Source organism: Anopheles marshallii, chromosome 2, assembly GCF_943734725.1.
Source record: "Anopheles marshallii chromosome 2, idAnoMarsDA_429_01, whole genome shotgun sequence".
NCBI lineage: Eukaryota > Metazoa > Arthropoda > Insecta > Diptera > Culicidae > Anopheles > Anopheles marshallii.
Window position 1 is genome coordinate 51,647,930 of NC_071326.1, and position 23,789 is coordinate 51,671,718.

General features: G+C 42.5%; 5 protein-coding genes across 5 annotated transcripts; 3 read left to right on the forward strand and 2 right to left on the reverse strand.

The window, feature by feature from the left end:
* Window positions 1-8,042: 8,042 nt before the first annotated feature.
* Window positions 8,043-9,259, reverse strand: LOC128708644 (probable E3 ubiquitin-protein ligase HERC3). The gene is made up of 3 exons (XM_053803623.1): window positions 9,193-9,259; window positions 8,601-9,096; window positions 8,043-8,541 (listed from the first exon to the last, which is right to left on the reverse strand). The coding sequence occupies exons 1-3, from the start codon at window positions 9,257-9,259 to the stop codon at window positions 8,043-8,045; spliced, it is 1,062 nt and encodes a 353-aa protein (XP_053659598.1).
* A 781-nt stretch (window positions 9,260-10,040) lies between these two features.
* LOC128718111 (ADP-ribosylation factor-like protein 3) lies at window positions 10,041-16,914 on the forward strand. The gene is given in 6 exon segments (XM_053811785.1): window positions 10,041-10,568; window positions 16,508-16,563; window positions 16,565-16,640; window positions 16,642-16,683; window positions 16,685-16,767; window positions 16,854-16,914. Coding segments are annotated over 6 exon segments (846 nt in total).
* LOC128709445 (uncharacterized) lies at window positions 11,885-13,730 on the reverse strand. The gene is made up of 3 exons (XM_053804442.1): window positions 12,736-13,730; window positions 12,281-12,563; window positions 11,885-12,208 (listed from the first exon to the last, which is right to left on the reverse strand). The coding sequence occupies exons 1-3, from the start codon at window positions 13,728-13,730 to the stop codon at window positions 11,885-11,887; spliced, it is 1,602 nt and encodes a 533-aa protein (XP_053660417.1).
* Window positions 16,915-16,968: 54 nt separating the features above from the next.
* On the forward strand, window positions 16,969-18,035 carry LOC128709058 (luciferin sulfotransferase). Its single transcript, XM_053804044.1, has 2 exons — window positions 16,969-17,312; window positions 17,396-18,035. Exons 1-2 carry the CDS (start codon window positions 16,969-16,971, stop codon window positions 18,033-18,035), a joined length of 984 nt encoding a protein of 327 aa, XP_053660019.1.
* A 1,513-nt stretch (window positions 18,036-19,548) lies between these two features.
* On the forward strand, window positions 19,549-21,694 carry LOC128706929 (protein fem-1 homolog C). Its single transcript, XM_053801873.1, has 3 exons — window positions 19,549-20,059; window positions 20,127-21,406; window positions 21,467-21,694. Exons 1-3 carry the CDS (start codon window positions 19,549-19,551, stop codon window positions 21,692-21,694), a joined length of 2,019 nt encoding a protein of 672 aa, XP_053657848.1.
* Window positions 21,695-23,789: the final 2,095 nt, after the last annotated feature.

Below are 23,789 nucleotides of genomic sequence, written 5' to 3' on the forward strand. Positions count from 1 at the left end.
ATGATCAGAGTGTCAAAAAGGTGTCCCTGGTTACCCAACACCAAACGTGTTCGTAAATGGCAACAGAATCTAAAAATATAAAAATATTAAAAAATATAAAATATAAATATAAGTGATCACTTCCATAAAATATAAGTGATCCTAAATCATAACACCCTGTAAGTTGAAGCAATCAGCTAAACAACTAAGAAATAACAAATCACAATGAAATTGGAAATCTTTCCAGTCGAGACCAGCTGTTGTTAACATTAGCAATAATATATCCTAGATTGGGAGGGAATGTCCCAGAAGAAACTGATTACTATCATGCCATTAACGGCTTATCTTATGGAAAGACACTGGCTAAATCAATTGCCAGGTCTTAATATAATGATACGCCTGGATGAGTAATGTCTTCCAATGGCTATCATACTACAGTGTACCTGCAGAAGTTTTATTGGCAAAATTGACCAATATAAAGTTCTTCTAGGGCAGCAAAATTGATTTCTGGCCAATAAACATATAAGCTTCCCGGAATACAATATCATACGACAAGATTGATTTGCACCAGCTTTAGGCGTTTTAGGGGAGTATTAATTGGTATTCGACACTTCGAACTTCAACAGAATACCGCTCTCTACACCCGAGGCAAACAAATATGTCGTTATTAAGAAAAAGATAGGATCTTGATAAGATAAGATCTTGACGTTTGATTTGCCTCAATGTGTATCCCACCGGGAGCCAAATTGGATCCCGAGAAGATCAAAAAGGATCTTGAAACCCTTGAAGCGGTTTTACCAAAAACGTTTTTATCGTGATGTTTTTTAAGTGACGATAATTGTGCACCAGCCATTAGGGATTTCTGCGACACGTTTAGTTTGACAAGCTTGAAGTCACTCAGGTGAAGCCGCTAGGATGGAGACACCTATGGATTCAAAATGGAAGGTTATCCAAGACCCACTTGGCAGTGACCACCCGCCAATAGAGATCTTCATTACCAACAGGAGTCATTCAGTCGACCAGGTACCCGTTGAATGTGAGGAACGAGGAACATCGCTTATACGAAATACGGTGTACATTTGTCTGCATGGCTGAGCCGTGTAAACCCCTTTTTCTCCCCAGACGAGCTGTGCAAAAATCTCGTTAAGACGATCTCCAGGTTTGGATCGAATAAGGAACAATTTGTCTCCAAATTCGATGTATCGCTTGAGGGCAAAACGATAAATATTGCCAAATCTTTTCGACACCTTGGCGGTTGGTTTGATAGCAAAAACATGTCGAGGTCACATTTTGACTATTTAGTTAAAAAATGCACTAGAAGAATCAATTTTCTTAGAACGAATACCGGATTCTGGTAGGGTTTTTTTCCCATCATCTGCCAATCCATTATCACGGCTTTTTTGACGCATCAACTCCATCACCCCAGCTCAATTTGGGCCTACCACGCCTCCTCTGCCCATATGGACGACCTAAAAGGGCTTTATTGGCTGGTCGTCCGGTGTCATTTTAATCACATGACCAGACCACCGGAGCCTAGGGAGTCTAATCCACTGTACAACAGTGAGTTCACCGTAGCAATGTCTCCTCCATTGAAGAGTCGCTACAATGGCCCCTCCATTGTCCTCCCACTCATACGGAGCCAAAAATCCTTCAAAGCATCTTCCTCACGAACGTTTTGTCAGTGTTGGACAAAGTCTATGTCTCAGATCAAATTACGCCAACCATGCTCGGTATACGTAGCGGAGCTTGCGGCGTACTTATATCCCTTGTAAAGTATAAGTAAAAGCCCTCCCTGCAAGAATATTTTATTTTTTCTGATAGCCGAAGTCCTATCGAAGCACTGAAATCCGTGCAGGTTGTTAAGAGGTAAACTAATGGTGTGTCTGTGTGACCCCGTCTTGCTTATGCTTGTCTTTGTGCTGTATATTTTATCTCGCTTGTATATATGAAGAATACGTGTTTGTTGGAATGAAAGTATGAATGAGTTTGATGCGTGTAAGTTGTGGGTACGATAAAGCAAAGTCGAGCGCTGCAGCACCACGAGAACCAATTTGGGACAGGAACCACCAATTTGGGACAATCAATTTGTAGGAAATAATGATCATTTTCACTAATGTGTGGGGTGGATCAAATACGAAAAAACACAACAGTCAAAGGTTACGATCAAATTTTAAAATGACCTACTTACGCGAAACCCCGCAACAAATACCGCTCGCGTAACAAAAATACACAAAACTGACCTAAATCAACGTGCTATTCTTATCAAGGCCCATTAATTGGTGGGATGAGTGCTATTTGGCTTCGTTCGCCTTTTTTCACGAAACCATTTTGCGAAACAACCACAATCACATTTCGCCACTGATACGGCCGTATCCCGTCTCCCACAGGGAGTGTCTGGTCTGGTTTGTGTTCGGCGGTGAGAACCATCGTCAGGGAGCGTCAAGTGGTCAAACATTGCGCAAACTTCCACCGTCCTCAGACCGCTCTCGGGAGCAGACGTCTGCTAATGAGGCCACAGTCGGTTGCACTTCCGAAAAAAAAAATCACATGTAAATACACTCACGCCGAAAGCAAAAATCATGCAAACAGCAACATTAACCCATCGTGGGGCCACAGCAGATTACAAGCATTATTTTCCTTTCATTCTTTACTTCTTCTTTTTCGCGCCACTCCACCCGGAGGTCGTCCGCCCAATCCTAACCTCATTCGAACGCGTAACTCTCGGTGCTCTCAGACGGAACGATCGTCGTGTAAACAAACGCACACGATAATGCACAAAACCGACCAGACGGAGTATTGCAGCAATACTGTAGCTGCAGGATGGCCTTGAATTCGCACAGTCGGGTCACAGCTCGTGCACATTTTTGTCTGGAGACGAGCTGACGGAAAAATTTAACTTGATGCGCATCAAATAAACAGATACCGCACAGGGAAAGAGGGCGTATCATTTCCGGTGCATGGTCTCATTTTCCCCTTTCGGAAAGAAAACAAAACGGGTGGCGGTGGAGAATTTCCATCAAATAACGGCAGTATTAGTGACACACAAACAAACAACACGCGTGCAATAAAATGACCATCATTTGAGCCGTAGCATTCGACGGGGGCCAACCCTCAAACATGCGGTGGCACCCGGTTTTCTGTTGATCGCGAGTTCAATGTTTCTAATTCGTTGAACCCGAAAGTCGTCCTCTGTAGCGCTCGGTGGTGGCGCATCACTTCAAAACAGCTTAGCCTAGGTCCGGGTCTGTGAATCACCGGTGGCATTAGCGATGGCCGGCTTTTTTTTTGTGTATGCCTTTTTCGCACACACCGTCGCTCGGTCGCCGTCGTTATCTGCTACATTGTTTGCTTTTCGCTTCTTTTTTGTTCGCATGTCAAGAAACTTTGTACGACTGATATATACGCGAGGGTCGCGATAATACGTCACTCGGTGCTGTATGAAAGCGGCAAATGGACGGAGAGTGAGCATTCCGCTCGCAGACGTCTGGTTTATGGTGCGCGTTTTGATCAGCGGTCTGGTGGGGTAGACGTCGCTGCGTCGAAAATCTTCACCGACCAAGGACGTACATCAACACCGGGCAAACGATAAGCCCGGCCGGTGCTGGCTTGGAGGCAGATGTACTGCTATTACGTTTTGGTAAAAAAAGCGTCGTGCAAATATCTTACATCTCTTCCACCTCGTGTGGTGTTGAATACTCTTTTGGAGAAGAGTCATACATAGGCATCCTCGGTGGGTCGATTCACAAAAGATACATTAATAGATGCCAGATCAATTAATGTTTGTTGTCTTCTTCAAAACGGTTCAAACATCAATGCGAAGCTCATTTCTATGGAACAATTTTCAGTGAGAGGCAAAAACGTTACCGACAAATATGCTACCAATACAGTTTAATATCAGGACTTTCAGGATGCTCACTTTCGTTCAATTCTTCATTGTTGTAGACATATTGAGGGGCATCTTATCGGTGTCTTGTTTAGTTTTGTATTTCCTTGATGTTTTGATGGGACACTACATAGTTTGTTATCTCATATCTACATAAACATTCTTAACTGCATATAGATTTCACAGTAAATACTTTTTCATTGTACTTCGACGATAAGTTATTTCATTTTTATTAAAATACTTATTTCAGAGGATAAACAACACGCATAAAAATGATATCTTGGATACGTAGCATCGAGATTCTCATAATGAGATGCTCATTATGTTCAAAATTTTATTCAAATTAATGGACCTGAATCCAAAGTACCCAACACTGTTCTAAATTGATAAATTTACTGAAAAAAGAAACGCTTCCTGGGGATGTATTGGAAGCGGTTCAACGACTTCAACGAGTGAACAACGATAACATGCTCTTTTTAATTCCTTCACCTATAAAAGAAGCTATTCGCTAATGTCGAGCATAAGCTGCAGTTGCTGATGTATGTCCTTTGTCTTGGTTCTTCAAATTTTGAGGATATAATTGGCCGAAACGGGTTTGAATTCCTCGGTTCGGGTTTTGAAACATTGAAACAATTTTCCCAAATAAAACAAAACAATCCCTTTGTCCTCAAACGTAAAGTGTTATCGTGCAAGCTGTTTTAACAAAAGTGGTGCAACAAGAGTCACTCAATTTGGTAATTCAAATATTGTGTCTTGTAGGGGCGGATCTGCTTACAAGCGGCCGCGAGCGGGGAAGCTAGGGCCTAAAGGGGGCCCTAAAATTCGGGCCCTAGCTCGGGCTTAGTTCTTGATTCAAAAAGCATGTTATTTTAATTTTATTCATTGAAACGTACTTTTTAAGTTTATTATTACACACATCTGTTGGTTAATGCGGAAATCAACAGTGCTCTAAAATATCGAACATATTCGTGAGCAATCTTGAAGATGGTGTATTTAAAGATTCGAAGGGGCCTGGCCACTTGTCAGTTATTCGAGCTGAAGTTGAAGACCCTTACGAAAACAACTTTTCAAACGTATTTGTTGTGAATTAATATCGACACCAAATGTGTCCTGTCTGTGAACACCGTTTATTCACACAACGTTTTGGTCACAACTAATGGAATATCGGTCGGTCGGAGAGCTTACTAAGGTTACAATAAGATCTGACCAGAACCCGAACTGTACAGTAGCATTTTTTTTTGCATCATTTTAAAGATTTGAGGCTAGTTGGCTAGCTGGAAAGTTGTGCAATTATAACTTATTAAAGACAATAACATAACAAAGCGACACATAATTGATTTTCATATAAAGTAAGAAAAACAAAAAATGCTAGAAATTATGCTTATGAAACAGCAACAAAATGTGTCATGCGTAGTATAAAAACACGGTTACAGCGTTGTGTTAAAGTGTAAAATATGTTTACCTTTCGTTGATATATCCCAAGCACATTTTTTCTGTTTTTAAAAGAGTTTAAAAGTTATTGAAGAAGTTTAAAAGTTATTGAAGGAGGGTAAAAGTTATCAATACTTACGCTAAATCAACTAGAAAATTTGAAGAAACCCTCTGGTTTTGATATATCTAGATAAAATTTTCGGAATTTTATCTTAACATGATAATCAGTCTAAGGCATATATGTTTCTTCGTGTTTCATCATCCATCCATTAATTTCACTCATCCATTAAACTGAAATTCGATATACTATATTTTAGGAGACGGCTAATGGCCCAATTTGGTACCACCGCTTGGATCCCTCGAGATAGATAAATCCGTCACTGGAGCTTTGTATAAAACATATGCTACAACCTATACAAATATATAACTAACATTTTAAACTTGCGGATCACCCAAAGAATTTTAAATCATTTAGTAGGAAAAATACCGATGAAAATAGAAGAAATAAAACAGAAAACTACTGCTACATTAAACCAATAGCGAACTTCTATAAATTTTTGAAAGCTTAGAATTTCAACTCAATTCAACTTGACGTTGAAGATGTAGCATTTCGTTACATCTGATTAACACATGGTATAAAAATAAAGGAAGTATTTCGTTACATTTGGTTCGTTCGTGAATTAGTCAACATTGATAAAAAATTACACGAGGTATAACATGATTTTAAAAAAACTTAGACCATAAGAGAGTGACAATTTCCTTTAGTTCCGTTATTACTTTGCTGAAAACTTAACCCAGACCATGTGTTCGCCATTTTTTTAGTTTTTTTACTTATTATTTAATTTGCCATCATGCACCTGCCGTAAAGTTGCAGCTTTCTTTATAATCTACGGTATAACTGTTACTTTAATGCATACCATTTTACATCTAATTGAACTTTTCATTTACCGTTCACTGGTCTGGGTCTGGTTTGAGATATTATTAAAATATGCAAACAATGTAATTATTTAATCACATATTCGTCCAACTACATTTCTATTTTTTATACATCATAAAAGCTGTCTCCATCATACGACAACCAAGTGGTAAGAACAAAAAAGCGGTTCTTCACCGTTCCTACCAACATCCTTCAATTTGTTCTGCACTAATTACGCACGTTCTGCCAACCGATCGCAGAACCGTAATCGTTCCCTTTCCAAATGATCCGAAATAAAATGCAATTTCCCCCGCACAATGAGTTTGCCAAAAAATTATTACCCCGAAAAACGCAAAAACAAAAAACCGCTATCGAAACTGGCATGCACATCCGTACTGCGGCTGTACCCAGCAAATTGGGAAGCGAAAAAAAGTGAAACTGCTCACAGACCGTAACAGTTTAATGATCATGCCCGGTTCCCCCTTTGCATGGGCGGGAGGAAGCGAACACTTAGTGCGCCCAGTTTTACAAAAGATCGAGGCCACATTCAACCCCGAAAAGCCAGCCAAAGACCTATCAAACCAACGAGCAGTCGACACTGATCCAGCGTGCGCAGAGAACCGGTTCCGACCGTGCTTCAGACCTTCCCAACGGTGTCCGGCCTCATAATTTTACTCATTTTTTGGACAAAAGCACTCATCCTCACCATGTCCTCACTGTGTACTGCCATCGTTGCGGTCATCATCATCTACGTCATTCGTTTTCGTCTTCGTCTTCGTCCTCGTTCTCGTCCTCGCCCTCTTCCATCGTTACGCACGCACACGCACACAATTGCCACACGTCTGTCGATGCAACGAAAAATGCATTTGCTCACTTGCGCTTGCGAGTGCAAGCGTTGCATTTGCGCATGCACATTAAACCCAGTTGTGCAAACTGTGGCAGGAAGAAACTGGCTGGCCTTGATCTTATTTTCACTCTCAATTTTTCGAGGGTTCGACCCGGTCTGTCTGGCTGTAAGAAGCGCGTCTTTCGGGTTTGCTTGTAGTTTTGTTTGGCCTTCCTGCTCCTGCGTTCTCCAAGCCGATGATCGACGTGTCGTGTTTTTTCTCTCTTCTGCTTGTTCGCTTGCAGTTGCTGCTTGTTCGCAGTGCCCTTTTGTTTACCGAGCCTTACATTTCGGCGAAAGCGTTGCAGCTACACGCAATGCACAAAAAGGGCAATAATAAAAATTTCCGTTTCACTGATCATAAAAGTGCTGCACGTAGACATGACTTTTGCGAACAGCCTACGGTTTCATGTGGTGCGCGTTTTCGCATGGCAAGGATGCTGCATGACAAGGATGCGGACGTCCCAGCCGGGGACGGGCGGTATGACCTCATTTCTTTACAATTTTGGGGCCAGCTGAAACCTTGAACATAGCGGCCGGCCTCAAGCAACACCATATCCTGGCCTGATTGTTGCTTCCTTCCATAATCCCTTCCACGCCTGCAGCCACTGAGCGATCTGCTTCGTGTCGGTCACCCAGTAGTAGTAGCATCGGATGAACAACGTTTACTGCTTGCATTTTCTTTCAATGCCGGCTTGATTATGTGAGAGTCCGCGTTTTGTCTGCTTTTGGCCATCCGTTTTGTTGTTTTCCTCCTGCGTGATCTCGCGTACTTGAAACCAGCAAAACTTGTTTCCTCAAAATATTACTGCTCTTATGAAGCATCACCTCGCACTTGTATGTCGCAGTTTTGCTCTTTTTCGGTCTTTCTGCAGCACGTATTAATAGCCACAGTGGAATCAGGTCAAGGATTGTGTAACGTTTTGTAGACCTTTTTGAGGCAGGCTTTATTCGTTTTGAACACGCTGCAGGAAGTAAACTTGGTTTGCTCCGGTCCCTAGCTCAAATAGTTTACCTGTTTCATTATTAGGTCCATTGAGCTTTCGAAAGCCCTGGAAATTTGCTGAAGATGATGTTTGCTTATAGTGGAACCGTTTTTCTAAATCCCAACCCGCTATTAGCACATTTTGCTGTCCATCGACAGCAGTAACTTCCACGACCGTGTGTCCAATGCCGCAGTGCACTTTTTCCACTGTTACTTCTTCATCGCCCGGCAAGGATACGATCTGTGGCAGTGAAACAACACGATCGTTGTGTTGTGCATCCTTTAATCCTAGCTGACCCTGATTGTTCCAGCCCCATGTGTACAGATCACCGAAGGAAGATACCGCTGCCGAGTGCCATCCTTCTGCATCGATGTCGATTATTTTCACTCCTGCTAAAGCTTCCACTATACGCGGTTGCTCATTGAAAACAGCAATCACCCCGTTGCCAAGCTGTCCGCGCCTGTTTAGAATAAACTGAAGAATTACATCTGGATCTTTACGAAGTTCCACCATACTTACAATCCTCCACCCCAGCTGTATACATCCCCATTCGTCGTGAGCAGTAAGCAATGTTCGAATCCGGCTGCAATTTTTCTAACTCGCACGTGTTTCGGCAGGGTGATGGTGTGGTTTGGAATATTATATATGCCATTGTCCGACGTGCATGCTATGGTAACGCATTCGCCACAGGCCAAATGCGTGATCGAACTCTTCATTTTATCGACAGCCTTCGTTTTGTCGTCCACGATCCCGAGAAAATTTATCGCAACTAATTGATTTGCTAAGCATTCGTACTTCTTCAGTTCCCCAGTGGTCAACAGCACTAAACAGTGTTTATTATTTGCTGCTAAACATACAATGTTCGCATCGAAACTGATAGTTCTACGCACCGACGTTAAAGCGCAAAACATGTACAGTTTATTCTCGTGCGCAATGAAGCTGTATATTTGTCCGAACTGTATCTTTATTCTAGATGCAAGTGCGTTGACCGTCAATAATTGGCACAAATTTATTTCTGGAATAAAATGGGCATAAAATTTTGTTTTCAATTTTACAAATTTTCAATTTCAAAATTTCAATTTTTTTATTTTTATTTATTCTACCATCTCACCTTTCCAACCACAAATCGATTCAGCTTCGACAGGGCTCATCCCTTTTATCCATAATTTAACGGTCATTTTTAATAATTTTTTGAATCGGGTTTACGAACCCTGCACTACAGCGACATCTAGATGTCAAGGTTCGAAGCTGATATCAGAGAAGTTTGTGACAGTTGATCGTGTTTCGTGTTGTTGCTGTTTTGCTGCTCGCACTGTTTGCTGCTCCTATCAGCATTCACAGTTTTGGAAAAAACTTCACATTTCTTCGGCCAATACGTAACGACTGTACAACTTTCAATGGTAATAGATCACCCACAAATTAATTCTCAGTGCGAAATCTTCTTTTGAATCGATAATTACCTTCTTTTTATGTACGGTATTGAGAGTGATTGTGTTTGGTGTACGTTTCCCGGGAAACCGAGTTTGTTTTGACATACCTCGCGGGTTTGGGTGTTTGCGTTAGTTTATTGATTCCCATTGAATTTTTCATAATATTGCTTTTTGTTTTATTACCCCGACAGCAAAACAAAAAATCCCAATCAATTAGATAAGACTATTAACAGCTGAATCATATTTCGTGAATAATAGCATTTATGAAGAAAGCTTGAATATATTATTAATTATTGAATATATTATTATTAACATTAGGTGTATTAGTAGCGACGCCGGTCCCGAAAGGACCGGTCAAAAATCCCATCCGGACCAATCTTCCGTACGCACCACTGACTATCCGGCTAGGGGTAGAAAAAGTCACAGGCCAGTAATTGCAGACCTAGACCTCCTGAGGTTGTTGTGCCGATAAAGAAGATCATCGAGCAACATTTGAAATTTGAATTTACCTTCTTGTTTTACCATTTGGATGGATACTAATTCTTCTGTTTATATTCAGGGTCTTCTATCTCTTTTACGAAAGCTACGATCTGCACCGGAAAAGGAGCTTCGCATTCTATTGCTCGGATTGGACAACGCGGGCAAGACCACGCTACTTAAACAGCTTGCCTCGGAGGAAGTAACACAAGTGACTCCAACTGCAGGATTCAACATTAAATCTGTAGTATCTGATGGATTCAAGCTGAATGTCTGGGACATTGGCGGGCAGAGCAAGATACGGCCGTATTGGAAGAACTATTTCGAAAACACCGACGTCCTTATATACGTTATCGATTCGAGTGACAAAAAAAGGTTGGAAGAAACTGGCGATGAGCTTACCGAGTTGCTGTTGGACGATAAGTTGAAATCTGTGCCGTTGCTGGTGTTTGCAAATAAGCAAGACGTGGTCGGTGCCCTGAAGGCATCCGAGATTGCAGAATGTTTGAAGCTGGTTAAGCTCATGGACCGCACCTGGCAAATACAAGCATGTTCTGCACTGCAAGGCACAGGAGTAAAGGTAAGTAATTGTTGCACGTAAACAATTCTGCAGTTGGTACTCTCGCGTCAAGTATTTGCTTACCATGCTAACGTTTTTCCACTAACCAATCGAATACATGTCTTTCATTCTATGCCGCTATCATTGATCTCTAGGAGGGAATGGATTGGGTTTGTAAAAGCATAAAAAAATAAGCTCTACTACCAAGCGCGCTCATTTCATTCGATAAACAACACTAATACCATGTTCCGTCCGCATGTAACACATTAGCCTTAACACCGAAGTGCAATAAAAAGCATAACCGTATAATGATGCAATGCAATTACTCGATCAAATTATGTACAAAACTAGAAAAAAAACCTAGTCGTAATACAGGTTTAATTTTTTTTTATTTGAAATTTATTTTTGTTTCCTTTCTTTTTTGGTCGTGACCATGTCGCGTAATAATAATCATCCTCTGCGTCATAGGGTTTTTTCAGTCGCTCAACAGTGTAACTATGCCAGTATTTGTAACTTACATTCGAACCCACTACTCGTGCGCGAAGCATTCAATCATAATGTGAAAAATCTTTCCACTCATTTCCATACATTCCTAAGCCACCCATATAATATGCTTAAAGGCGCATGAACATAAGCGCACTTTAGTCTGATAATTACTGCTATCTTAAAATATATCTGCTTTTCACACTATCAAGGTCTCGTAAATGCCGATCTTGGGGGCAAATTAAGTTAAAATATCCCTTGATACTTCAATTCACCTACTAACTGCTACATTGAAGATCATTTCTAATCACTTCAAGATAGTTTTGGGAACAGTTATGAACTCATAGTTACATTCACCCGGTACGGAAAGTCCATGTGGTGAAGCTGCAATTGCATGCATGATATTTAAAATATATTAATTTCCTCTTGCTTACTTGTGTGCCTTACTTGAAAGCATTCAAACCTACCATACATCGTCCTAATTCTAACCATTCGTTCATTCATCATTCGCTCCCTTTCATCCATGCGTATAGAGGTGTAAGTTCGAATGTACATTTCAAAACCCTGTGGGCGACACGACTGTAACTAACGTTTTGACGCAGCACTATAATCGACTAAGATCACTAGTTTTTTTTGTAGTTTTAAGTCAACAATCACGTGTTTGTTCGTGTTTTTTTCTGGATAATCATTTTGTCAACCTCAAAAACTCGTCTCCATAGCAATGTAGGCATTCCTCGGAAAATCAGCGTTAATGAAACCGACAAATTGAAACTAACAACGAAAACGAGCGTAAGTTCCTTCTCGTTTCCCGATAAAGTCCTCCCGCGTGCTAACATTCGGATTGCACCTCGCCTCTAAAGCTCACTGTGCGGATACTCCGTAGTGACACGGTTTTCACTTTCGTGATACTCTAAACAATCGACCGGATGTTTTACATCGCAATGGTGCGGATCGTTAATGATGGCAAACAACGTCCAGAAGGGGGTGTGCGTTTCCTGCGCGATGAACCACGCGGCTGCCATGCTACCGAACCTAGTGACGCCATGCTTGAAACCACCGAGACCTAGCTTCTCGTTCGGATCATGTGAGTTGATCTCGCACAGGATGTATTTATCGCAGTGAGGTGTTACTATCGCCTGACGGTAAGCACGATGAACCTTTAGCACTGGTTCAATAACCTGTTTCGGAACAAAACATAACCGGCTATTCAATGTGGGTCACTTCAGTATAGCTGCATGGGATATGCTCACCTCAAGATTTAGCGTGTCTGTCAGCTTATCCGTCATCTCCGTCACATTGTACTGTTGCAGGAATTGTTTGGCCTTGCCCAGTTTTAACAGATCCTTGACGTAGTTCACGGCCGGCTTTACGTACTGAATGGAGGAAATTTTGACCGCCAGATGGCGCTTCGCAACGTGATCGATCAGGTGCGAGATCGTTTCGCTCGGTCGATTAATATCTAGGAACGTTTGTTTTGGATAGCCCTGCGATTGAAGGAACCCGTTGGCCATCATCTGTCCGGTGGCAACGTATCTGCAAATGAAACACCACAGAGGAAAGAATCGCACATTGTAATGAGTCGTGCGCACTGCTTGACCTACTTTCTGCAGCTTTGCATTTGAAGCGTATCGAATACACCACGTCATCTCGTAACGGTATTTCGGGCAAGGGAAGCAAACATGTGTCACTGCACGTGATTACTCACCGTTGGTAAACCTCCGGATTGGCAATGTAGTTCACCCACTCCGCCAGATAAATCGTGGCCGCCTTGATCCAACGCCGACGGAATGACTGGTTTTGCAGCGATTGGAACAGTTTGTCGTAGTCCAGTTTTCCATCACGCCCGACAAATCCTTTGAAGACTGCATTTAAACCCAACTTCATCCACAATGCTTCTGCAAGCTCGGACTGCGTGAACTGATCCCACATTACGTGGATGTTCTCTAGGAATGGTGGCAACACCCAGGAATGATCTTTATGCTTTGCATGGGTACGTTCCATTTCCGGTCCGGTAAACGACTGGAATGCTTGCACAGCCAACGGCAGCAGATTGATCAACGCGTCCGCTCCACCAGCGTTTGAGGGTTCTCGATCTTGATCGACATTGTTGTAGTTGGCCAGCCAGCTGGAAGCCATCGTGAGCACCGTATCGACGAGCGGATTCTGTCCCTGTTCGGCTTGGGCTTTCCGCTTCTGACGTTTACTGCCAGATTGCTGCTGACGACGAACAGGCTCATCGGGTGTATCATCGGCCCCATCACTACCACCGGCCGCTCCAGCAAACATTTGAATCACATTACCGATCAATGCAGGATCAAACCCTCCACTTCCACCACCACCGGCTGCTCCGCCTCCGTTCGCACCGGCGGCCAACATGCTTCCAATGCCCGACAGAATCGCACCCATACCATCGTTTCCACTAGCCTTCCCAGCACCACCACCACTATTCGCATTCGCCATCAGTGGCAGCAGCATGGAAGCGATTCCGGAAAGTCCGGCAATACCTCCACCGCCTCCACCACCACCACCACCGCCGCCCTGTTGGTTTCCCAATGTCGACAAAAACTCGGTCGCCATATCCAGGAACGGGCTACCTTCTTCAGCCACAGCATCATTCGAACGTTGGGCAGTGTATGCACCACCAGTGATTGAGAAGATCACCAACGAAACAAAGCACAGATATTTACCCTCGGAGTACATTGCTACAAATTTATTTGCAACGTTTCACCAAATAAGTTTATGCCACTGCTCAGCGCTTCTGTCTGGCCGCAAAGGTTCTAGCACATTGTTATCCACCACTACGGCAAAATGTGTTACGTTGCAACTGTATTTCACTGGCTATTTGTGCAGATGGTATGCTTTGAGACACTCAACAAATGTTTTCTTCACTCGCGAGGTCTTTGGTATGGCAGACAAGCGCTCAACTCGAAATCTGGTACCGAACTGAATGGAGCACAGAACAGCCACGTTCCTCGTGAAGATCGTTCGCCGTCTTGAAGCAGCAAAGCAACTTCTTTCTCCCGACGGTAACCACGGATCGGATGAGCAAACGAGACAGATATGTGGGACAGAAGCGGTAAAGCGACGGTAATTGTTGAGGTTGCGATCGTGAAGGAAAGAAGGTAAAGCTGTTGCGAAGATGGGACGAAAAGAAAAGCTTAAAGATGGAAGGAAAGGAAAGAAATAACATACTAAAAACATACCCATAAAACCATGGCACGATGGGCATCGAAACGAAACGGAGCGAAGCACTAGAACAGGTTGTATGTGTGTGCGACAGGCTCAAGAAGTCAGTGGCCAAGCGTACCTAGAGCGTGATATCCGTATGTGGCGCGTGAGCTAGGCCATTCGACGCGGGTGACGGGAAAAGCGGGTAGATAGGTGGAAAATTATATTTTTATAACAGTAATTCTTAGGCGGGCCTGCTTCTGCTGGATTGTTCCTTTGGACCTGCAGTAGCTATTAGACGTACTATACCTATTCCCTTGGCCGGGGTATAGCATTCGAATCAGTTCCAGCTAGGGGCAGACCAAGGGAGCTGCTTAGAATCATGCGATTTTGCGTGCCTTGCCATGCCACTGTGCAGCGTAATTGACCAGCAGACCGCGCGAACCAACTATCCGCTAGCTTCCTATTTAGGGCACTGTTCGGCATCATGGTACTTGATCGTACATGTACTGCAATCCTTTGAAGCATTTAAAACTTGCTGGCTTGAAGTTTGCCAGATGCTATATGTACGATTTGTGGTAACATACCATCGCCGAAAATGACCGACCGACTGAGCTCGAGCTGCGTTCTTTGCAAATGTCCACGAAAACAAAAGCATCCAAACTTTCACCGACCAAAATATTGAATCGGCCTGGAAGACGGGCTAGGCCGTAGGTCTCGTAGACGTGAATAACGATCCAAGAGCGTTGCATTATTCATGATCGCCGCGTGAAAGGAGAACCGATCATCTGGGGGTGACGTTTGTTGATGTGTCGTGTGTAAGGGTAAATGCGAGACAGCAATGGGTGGAACAGGTTCCCGATGTGGTACCAGAATCCGCAAATAGGTCACTCAAAAACGGCCTTTAGTTATCCCCATGGCCGAGTGGAAGGCTTCCTTTGCTGGAATGAGGCAACAAACGATACGGAGAACGGTGATTGTTACAAAAACAATTATACCTGCGGAGTGTTAATTTATTAAAAAATAAGAGAGATAGAAGACACGAACGAGTGAGAGGATTCCACCAGTGTCGTTAACCTCAAATATGAGATGCTTGAAAAGAATGTTCTTTCTTTCGATGAAGCATCATTGAGTGTTTGTTTATCCGCTTGCGTCCGCCGCCGGCGGCCGCTTCTTCACATTGATCGCACTGTGTGGGTTTAAGAAGCAAACCGCTCTTTAGATTTGTTCCGAAAAGCTCTAATCAGAAACACAACATCGATATTCCGTCCCGCAAAAAGTAGGTCAAAAGCTATTCCAGTATAAACCGGGAACCCATTGCGCCATCATTGCGAACCAACGTGAGGTAAAAGCCAAGAGCCTTCAAGTTGGAAGGAAGGATTTAAAAGATTATCTCAATGCGGGTCGGATGCATTGAACGGTTTGGAGTACAAGAATATTGGGAAACGAAAGATACGAAGCTACTGATAGACGACACCTCGGAACGATAGAAAGGTCAAACGTCTTTGGGATAAGGTAACCAACCTGCTGGCAGAAGCGAATGAAAGGTTATCCCGATTCCTTAGGAAATATTCACGATTTATAGACAGTTTGCTATGTGTTGTAGTTAGTTTAATAAATTAGGATTTCTTCAGTTGAAAATAACTTTAACGACTTGGTAGCGGCGCCGGTCTTCACACGAACGTACCGGACCAAAATCCCATCCGGGCCAATCCCCCGTAGCAAGGAACGACTATCCGGCTACGTGGTAAAACAAGTCGCCATACCGTTCTAACGAAAAAAAAGAACTTTATCGACATTTTTGTTAAATGTTTAAATCATTAGAACATCTGTCGTTGTTATTGAACAATTTTAGAGATTTTGAAACATTAGAGTTTCTTAGATCTCTTGATCTGCCATAGGCTCTGTTGTAGGTGATCTGCATTTAAAGAGCAGTTGTACGTTACTTATTAAGAGCAATTGTTGTTAAATAGTTGTATTTGTAGCAAAATGGAATTATTTTCTCTTTCACGTAAGAATTTATCCACTTTTTCTTTATAACATCAATAGATGTGTGGTTTTCTACGACGATTAGCTGATGCATTTTATGATTCCATTATATAACTATGTCAGTGGCTCTTTTCGTTTCCTTTGGATGTCCACGCGGCTATCTAAATAGCATCCCTCAGATACAAGTATCTATATTATCTAAACGGAACTACAAGGTCCCTTAATCTGTGATATGTACTGCTCGTTTGGGGCAGAGGCATCGCCAGTGAATTTCACACGAGTAACCAAGGCAGTACATTGAATGTCCCTCTCCAATACAGATGGAGGTGCACGATGCCGAACGTAACCGTTCCTTCGGTTCCGAACAAACCGGCACAAAAACAACTGCTTTCACATACACCAACCCTGCGTCACAAACACGGAAATGCACCAGTCTGCACGGCAAATGGCTGCCCCAATCGCCCGGTACAACATCATCAAGCCCGACCACTATGGCTTGCAAGACTAGCTACTTTCTTCCTAGGAACTGTAGCCAAACACTTGGATACAAAAGGCCACTACAGTCCTGCGTCCAGTGCACGTATGAGACTGAGTGGGGGATTTCTAACGTCCAGCTATTGGAGTGCTTTTTATAAATGGCCCTGCACAACCGATTTCCGGCCTCAGTTACACCCGGTCGATGAACAGTGAAAGTGATCACGAGGAGAAGTGCAGTGCTCGAACGTAGAATTCACTCTATACATTCGGTGTAATTCGCTATTGCGTTAAGTTCAGTGGCAGAATGGACCTTGAGTATAATTCCCTCGGCGATGGTCTCAGGGAACGTTTGAATGCCTTCTTCGGTCGGCGGGATCACTTTATAGAGGTGAACCCGGGTCGAGTTGTTATGCCCAAATCGTTCGCCGATCTTGGCGATTCGATCCGTGCATTGCCGATCCGCTCGAACGATGTGTGGTTGATGTCTTTCCCAAGGGCCGGATCAACCTGGGCACAAGAGATGGTGTGGCTGCTCGGTAACAATCTCGACTATGATGCGGCCCGCAATCAAATGCAGCAAGTGCGTACACCGCTGCTCGAGCTGTCGGCCATCTTTTCGGACGATCGTAGCGTCGAAGACACCGTGACGTAAGTTATGGCTATAGAGCACAATGCAGTCACAATTCTCGGAACACTGATTTAATGCTATCCATTTCTGGTCCGGTGGTTAGCCGACACGAGAAAATAGATTCGGTACAATGTGTCGATCAGATGGTTGGAAGACGCTTCATTAAATCACATCTACCATGGCAGCTACATCCCCGCGAGATGGACAACGTGCGTCCAAAGATCATCTACGTGGTGCGAAATCCCAAGGATCTTTGCGTCTCTTACTACTACTACTGTCAGCTAATCCATCGGTCTGAAGGTACATTCGAAGAGCTTTGTGACATCTTCCTAGCAGATCTGGCTCCGATCGGACCGATGTGGGCTCATGCATTAGCTTTCTGGAAGCGGCGCAATCAGGACAATATACTCTTCTTGAAGTACGAGGATATGAAGCGTAACTTGCCAGTGGTGATACGCCGATGCGCTGAATTTCTCGATTTTGGTCGCGAACTGACAGACGACGAGGTGCAAAGGATGTGTGATCACCTTCAATTCGAACGGATGCAACGTAATCCCGCCGTCAATCTAGAACCGCTTATGAAAGACTCGCCAATCATGCAGAGTGATGCTGGTATGAAATTTATTCGCAAAGGCGAAATTGGTGACTGGAAAAACCATATGGATGCTGCATTGTCTGCAAGATTTGACGCCTGGATAGAGGAACATTTCGGAGGGACTGGTTTGGAGTTTGATTATGAATGAATTTTGAAATAAAATTATCACTAAAAAATCTGAAACAGTCAAACACTTACAAAGAAGTAATGAAAAAACTCCGCCGTAATGCAAAAATCGGTGGATTGCTTTTAAGAGTGCGTACAATCTAACGTAATGAACGTACGTCATTTATTTGCTAATTCCGCAATGTTTGCCACACAGCTTATGCAATCCCCGTTCGATCCGCATTCATACTTTCCTCCTTTATCTCTCCTCTTCCTTTTCGTTACTAGTAAATGCCCCATCCTCTTCCTGTCCGTGATGCAAATTCATGCAACATCCGCCCGATATACTTACCACTTGTCTACAATAAAAGCTGCAAGAAAACTGGTCAGCTGATTATCGGGCTAACGATACAGGCCAGTCCAAACCACTTCATCCCCAGCTATCGGGTATCGAACATTTGGTTTGTAAGGGTTCAGGGTATGGACAACCGGTTCTCGTCTATGCTCCATGCGGACAAATCACTTGTAAACACCGTTACAACCACGTTTAGTTATGCCCTGCTAGGCTTCGGGAATCGTGTGTACACTACTAATAAGTGTAACGGTAACAATTCATCCTCCTTGGGTTCGCTATAATTGTATGATCTAGATTCCTCTCTTCGAAGAACATTGAAACGGACGATAAACTGATATGGTTAGCCATTGAAATAGAGTTTTTTGTCATTCTGTTTATTCTGATTTGTTGCATAAAAAGAACGATATTGTCGTTTAGGATGTTTAGGGCCAATTTGCTGTTTATGAAATTGTTTTTTAGCATTTCATTATCCAGTACAACACGTGGCTGGATCTATCATCGGAGCTTGGTTCTTGATATTACTTCCCCATGATTGAATCATTGAAGTTTAATGGAATAATGTATTCACAATAAACCATTGGTTAATAATCGCCAGAAGCGCCGAAAAAAAGGCCGTTACCTGAACACCTGAACCTGAACCTGTTACCTGAAAAAGTACAAAATTGAACTCCTGACTGTAGAATAACCTTGTAATATTGGCTTAAGGTGTTGCCTAAATATAATTAATTAATATATAAATATAATAATGAATTGCCTAAATAAATTCTGTGTGTTTATATTTTTCAGTGATAACATTCCACTAGTTGAATAAATGTTCAAATCAAGGGTTTTTAAATAAAATGAAACTCGACCACGGTGCACAGTGGTTGGGCGTCAAAAAGTATGTCCATCTGTCAGACTGGTAAGCACAATGTCACAACAAACATCCGTAAATAAAAAATATAAAATTGTGAAAAGGTTCCTGCCAACTCCATTTAATTTTCGTTTATCTATTTTTACTACTGGCTGAAACCATTGAACTGTTTAAGAGACTGCTCACGTTCATGTTTTCGTAACCTTTCCAAATTACAAACTTACAAACGGACAAACTTTCCATTTTACTAGTTTGTCCGTAGCAATTCAACTTGAATTCTCAGTATAGTCCATTGTTGAAAAAGTGTTTGCAAATCCACTTTTGTCGCAGTAATCAGAAATAACGCTAATGGGAAAACTTACGACGAATCCGTCGCATTCAACAACATCGTCGTCATCAGCATCATCATCTTCTTTATCGAAACAAGTGTATCAACACAGAACTTTGGAGCAAATTTCGAATGAATTGCTACAAGAATGCAAATCCTGTACCGACAATTCGCGCCTCACCAAAGGGCTACGCGACCGCCTGGAGCGACTCCCGCGAAAAATGCGAAAGGAAGTTGTGAAACGGATGAGCGACGACTGCTCACCACTATTCATTGCCTGTCGCCGAGGAAATGTGCACATCACGGAGTATTTGATAACGGCGTGCGAAGCAGACAGCGAACAGAAAGGAATGTACGAAGTTCCTGAAGATCGCTCTGTCCACTGCGTAACTCCGCTCTGGTGTGCCTGCGTGTCCGGCAAGCTTCCGGTGGTGAAATGTCTCGTCCGTCTTGGTTCCAACATAAATGCACTCTCCGACACCGGATCAACGCCGTTGCGTAGTGCTTGCTTCATGACCCACATCGATATTGGTAAGTGATCCGAAGGACACAACGGCACTGACGAAAGCGACGATGGTTAAACGTTACTTTTTTACAGTTCAATTTTTGGTGGAACACGGAGCGGACATAAAAAAACCAAACTACAATGGAGGTACGTGTTTGATAAACTCCGTGCAGTCGGTAACGCTGTGCACGTATCTAATCACCAAGGGAGCGGACGTAAATGCCCGTGACATTCAGAATAAAACAGCACTACATTACGCTATTCAGGAGCACCGTTTGGAAACGGCTCAATTGTTGCTAGAGCACGGTGCCGATCCATTCGCTAAATCGCACTATGGCGATGATGCGCTTCAGACTGCCTGCCTCAAGGGAGCCTACCACATATTCGATTATTTGAAAAAGCGCATCAACTACTCTGCTGAACGCCTGGCTGATGCACACGAACTGTTCGGATCAACACTTATTGATGATCTGAACGTTACGCGTGGCGCAGTTCTCCACTGGCGGTTGGCGCACCAGATTCGCTTGCGGGAAGCCGAGTATATACCTAAGAAACCCACTATGGAGCCGAGAGCGGCTTACGGATATGCGTCCGAGTTTACCACAATCCCTGAACTTGACAATATTGCAGCAGACATGGACGCAATGCGCGTGCAGAGTTTGCTCATCTACGAACGTATTCTCGGCATTGACCACAGGGATACGCTATTTCGATTAATGTTCCGGGGAGCGTCATATGCCGATGCACATCGCTTTCAGCGTTGTATTGATCTGTGGCTGCTCGCACTACAGGTGCGGGTGCAAAAGTATTCCATCTTGTACTCGGATACATGCTTGACGGCACAGGCTCTCGTACGATTGATGTTGGATCTGATCGATGGGTATGATGAAATGCCTGTGGAACTATACGAAGGAAGTGTACCGAGATTCGAGGACGTGTACGCCGTTTTTAGCATCCTGACCGCCAACATAGCGGTAGCCCGGCAGCTCATCACCATCCGGCCAGTTCATCGGAAGCAGCAGGAAAATTTTGATCGCGTGATGAAATGCCTTACGCACTTGATGTATCTAATGCTAGCCACAGCCAAAACGGATGCGGATCGTAACGCAATCTACAAATCGGTGCACACGCTTGTCCACAGCAAAGTGAGCAGCGCCATTACCAATGACACTTTACTACATCTATCCGTGTCGCGTCTGAACGTGATAAAGAGTGGCTATTTCAGTGACGATTCCACTTCACTCAGAATCGTGTTTCCCAGCTTGAACGTGGCTAAGCTGCTGCTAGACTGTGGAGCGGATGTGAATGCAAAAAATGAATCCAATTCGACACCACTGCTGGTTGCTGCTATGCCTTACAACTATGATCGAGATGTAAGTATTCACAAACCACTGCACTGCGCAATTCTTAATGTATATGCTTTGTGTTCAAAGGTGATTCATACGCTACTTGAGTACGGCGCCCATTTGGATGAGCCAAATCGGCAGGACGATCGCCCGTTAAACTTAATACGCAACAATCCCATCAACGACATTCCGACATTAAATTATCTGCCACTCAAGTGTCTCTGCTCGACAGTGATCGTGCGGTTTGGCATACCGTACCGCAACCAGATACCAAGAACGCTTGAAGAGTTTGTCAAACGACACGAACCGTACTAAGCGGAATGGTTTAGAGCTACGTTGTTATGGTGATGGTACAACTGTTCGTAAGTATACTTACAGGATTAGTTTGTCTCAACATCGAGGAAGAACGGAAACGATTGTCTTTCGTTTTTGGGTTCAGCTATGTTCTAAATCTGTGATTTTTGTAGTGCGCTATCGGAAGAATTAAACTTAAAATTGTTTGCAATAATTAGGCCAATGTTTTACTATTGCAGCAAAGTGTCTAGGAGCTATTCGTCAATTTTGTTAGCAATAGAAAGCTTTTTTGAAAGCATTCAACAAAGCACTAGGGAAAGGTAGAATATGAAGTTGTGGACGAAAAACAAACAAACCACTCCAACTAAAATACAATTTGCAAACGCTGGTTAAACTACAAAACAATCTCACAAAACTAAAACACACACCTAGCACGTTGCATACACTACAAAGGCAAAGCAAATCATTGGGAACCGTTACTAACAGTTCCGTAGCTAGTGCTGCAGTTGAAATATTTAGAGTTGCGCAAATATTAGATGAGCACATTGAACTGTTACAGGCAAAAATATACGTTATAAAGGCTTAATTGAAGGGTATGGCTACTATAGCAACTGCAATACATAACCAAACGTAATACAGTATATAGCACCAACTATAGATAAGCTTTTGAAACGATTACTATCCATGTACTGTGGAAGTTACAAGAGTTGAGATTTACTTTTTGTTATAACTGTTCATTTCACATGGATCGGTTAAATAGTTTTGTCCGTAATTCACGTAATTCGGTCAAATACAGCAGTACAGCTCATAAACATGTTCCGGCATCGGGTAACTAAAGGAGAAAAGCATGTCGCTCGAACAAGCTCATATTTCTTTCTCCGATAATTGTATGAAGTGTATTAAAAATACATCATGAAATGTTTATAAAGCTTCTAATCTATGATAACAAGACTGTACCGGTGCTAATATTAATACACCACAGCAACTATCAGCAATGAGAGCATGTGTGCCAAATGGTAAAATTGCATCTGACCCATGCTATTCTGCTCGAAGGTTTTAATTACGGTTCACAAGTGAACTGTCGAACTTTAGTTAATTGTATCATTAACTGGAAGAATTTTTGTACCCGTGAAGTATGAAGCGAACATCCAAGGTTAGTTACAATGTTTGAACAATTTACCATGGATTTCACGGTGGTTTCAATTTCTATGATGCTCTACAATAATTTCCTTTAAAATTCATGAGTTCTTTTTCGACAAATTCTTTACTCAATATATTACGATCAGACTGCATCAGAGTTAAATTGTAGTTGAAGCATGTTGAGGAAAGTTACACGAAACAACACTACCAATACAAATACTGCTTTCATGACGACGACAAAAAGCCTACATACATCTGTGTACTAGTGTTAGCGAAACAAAGCCCACAATTAGAATGGTGTTTGGGAAAGATCATGTTAACGAATATTTGTGATTATAATCCGAAACAACAAATGCAAGTATTAGATACAAAGAGAGACATACAAACCCATATGCGTAACCGATAAATGTGTGAATTGGAATACAGAGAAATATCTCACATATAGGAGTGATATAGAGGCATATAAAACATAGAAAACTACAATAAAATTAAACTAATCCCGAGTGTTTCGCGTTTCTGCATTTCGAAAGTTAGTCCAATTTATGTACATTTTACATGCAAGATTTAAGTTTTCTTTTAATTTCTTTTAATTTTACATCCATAACGTATATACATTTAAAAAAATACTGTTTCGATTGTAATGGTGAAAATCGGGGAAAAGAATATTTAAACAAACTAAATTACATTTTATGCATTAAGAAATTTAAAACTGCATCAAAAATCAGCTGGTCGCCACGCCACATTGACCACGATAGACGCTTTTTTTTATTCTCGAATAGAGGAAGCGATACACATAATCTAAAGATCGGAGATCTTTCATTGTCATTGTCATAGTTAATTAGTATATAGTGACTACTGACTGGTGGACTGGCCACCAGATGACATTTTGTCGCTTTTTTAATGCACACGCTAGCACTGATGATTAAATTGTAGCACTGGGAAATTTAATTTTTTTAAAAGATTTAAATTAAAACGT

Bases quoted from the DNA above. Each gene is read 5' to 3' on its own strand.
- LOC128708644 (XM_053803623.1), bottom strand. From the start codon at position 9,259: ATGACCGTTAAATTATGGATAAAAGGGATGAGCCCTGTCGAAGCTGAA. The intron at 9,097-9,192 runs GTGAGATGGTAG...ATTTTATTCCAG, and splicing joins ATCGATTTGTGGTTGGAAAG to AAATAAATTTGTGCCAATTA. The intron at 8,542-8,600 runs GTAAGTATGGTG...TATTCTAAACAG, and splicing joins TACAGCTGGGGTGGAGGATT to GCGCGGACAGCTTGGCAACG.
- LOC128709445 (XM_053804442.1), bottom strand. From the start codon at position 13,730: ATGTACTCCGAGGGTAAATATCTGTGCTTTGTTTCGTTGGTGATCTTC. The intron at 12,564-12,735 runs GTGAGTAATCAC...TTTCATTTGCAG, and splicing joins AATCCGGAGGTTTACCAACG to ATACGTTGCCACCGGACAGA. The intron at 12,209-12,280 runs GTGAGCATATCC...GTTCCGAAACAG, and splicing joins CAGACACGCTAAATCTTGAG to GTTATTGAACCAGTGCTAAA.
- LOC128709058 (XM_053804044.1), top strand. From the start codon at position 16,969: ATGGACCTTGAGTATAATTCCCTCGGCGATGGTCTCAGGGAACGTTTG. The intron at 17,313-17,395 runs GTAAGTTATGGC...TCCGGTGGTTAG, and splicing joins AGCGTCGAAGACACCGTGAC to CCGACACGAGAAAATAGATT.
- LOC128706929 (XM_053801873.1), top strand. From the start codon at position 19,549: ATGGGAAAACTTACGACGAATCCGTCGCATTCAACAACATCGTCGTCA. The intron at 20,060-20,126 runs GTAAGTGATCCG...ACTTTTTTACAG, and splicing joins CATGACCCACATCGATATTG to TTCAATTTTTGGTGGAACAC. The intron at 21,407-21,466 runs GTAAGTATTCAC...TTGTGTTCAAAG, and splicing joins CTTACAACTATGATCGAGAT to GTGATTCATACGCTACTTGA.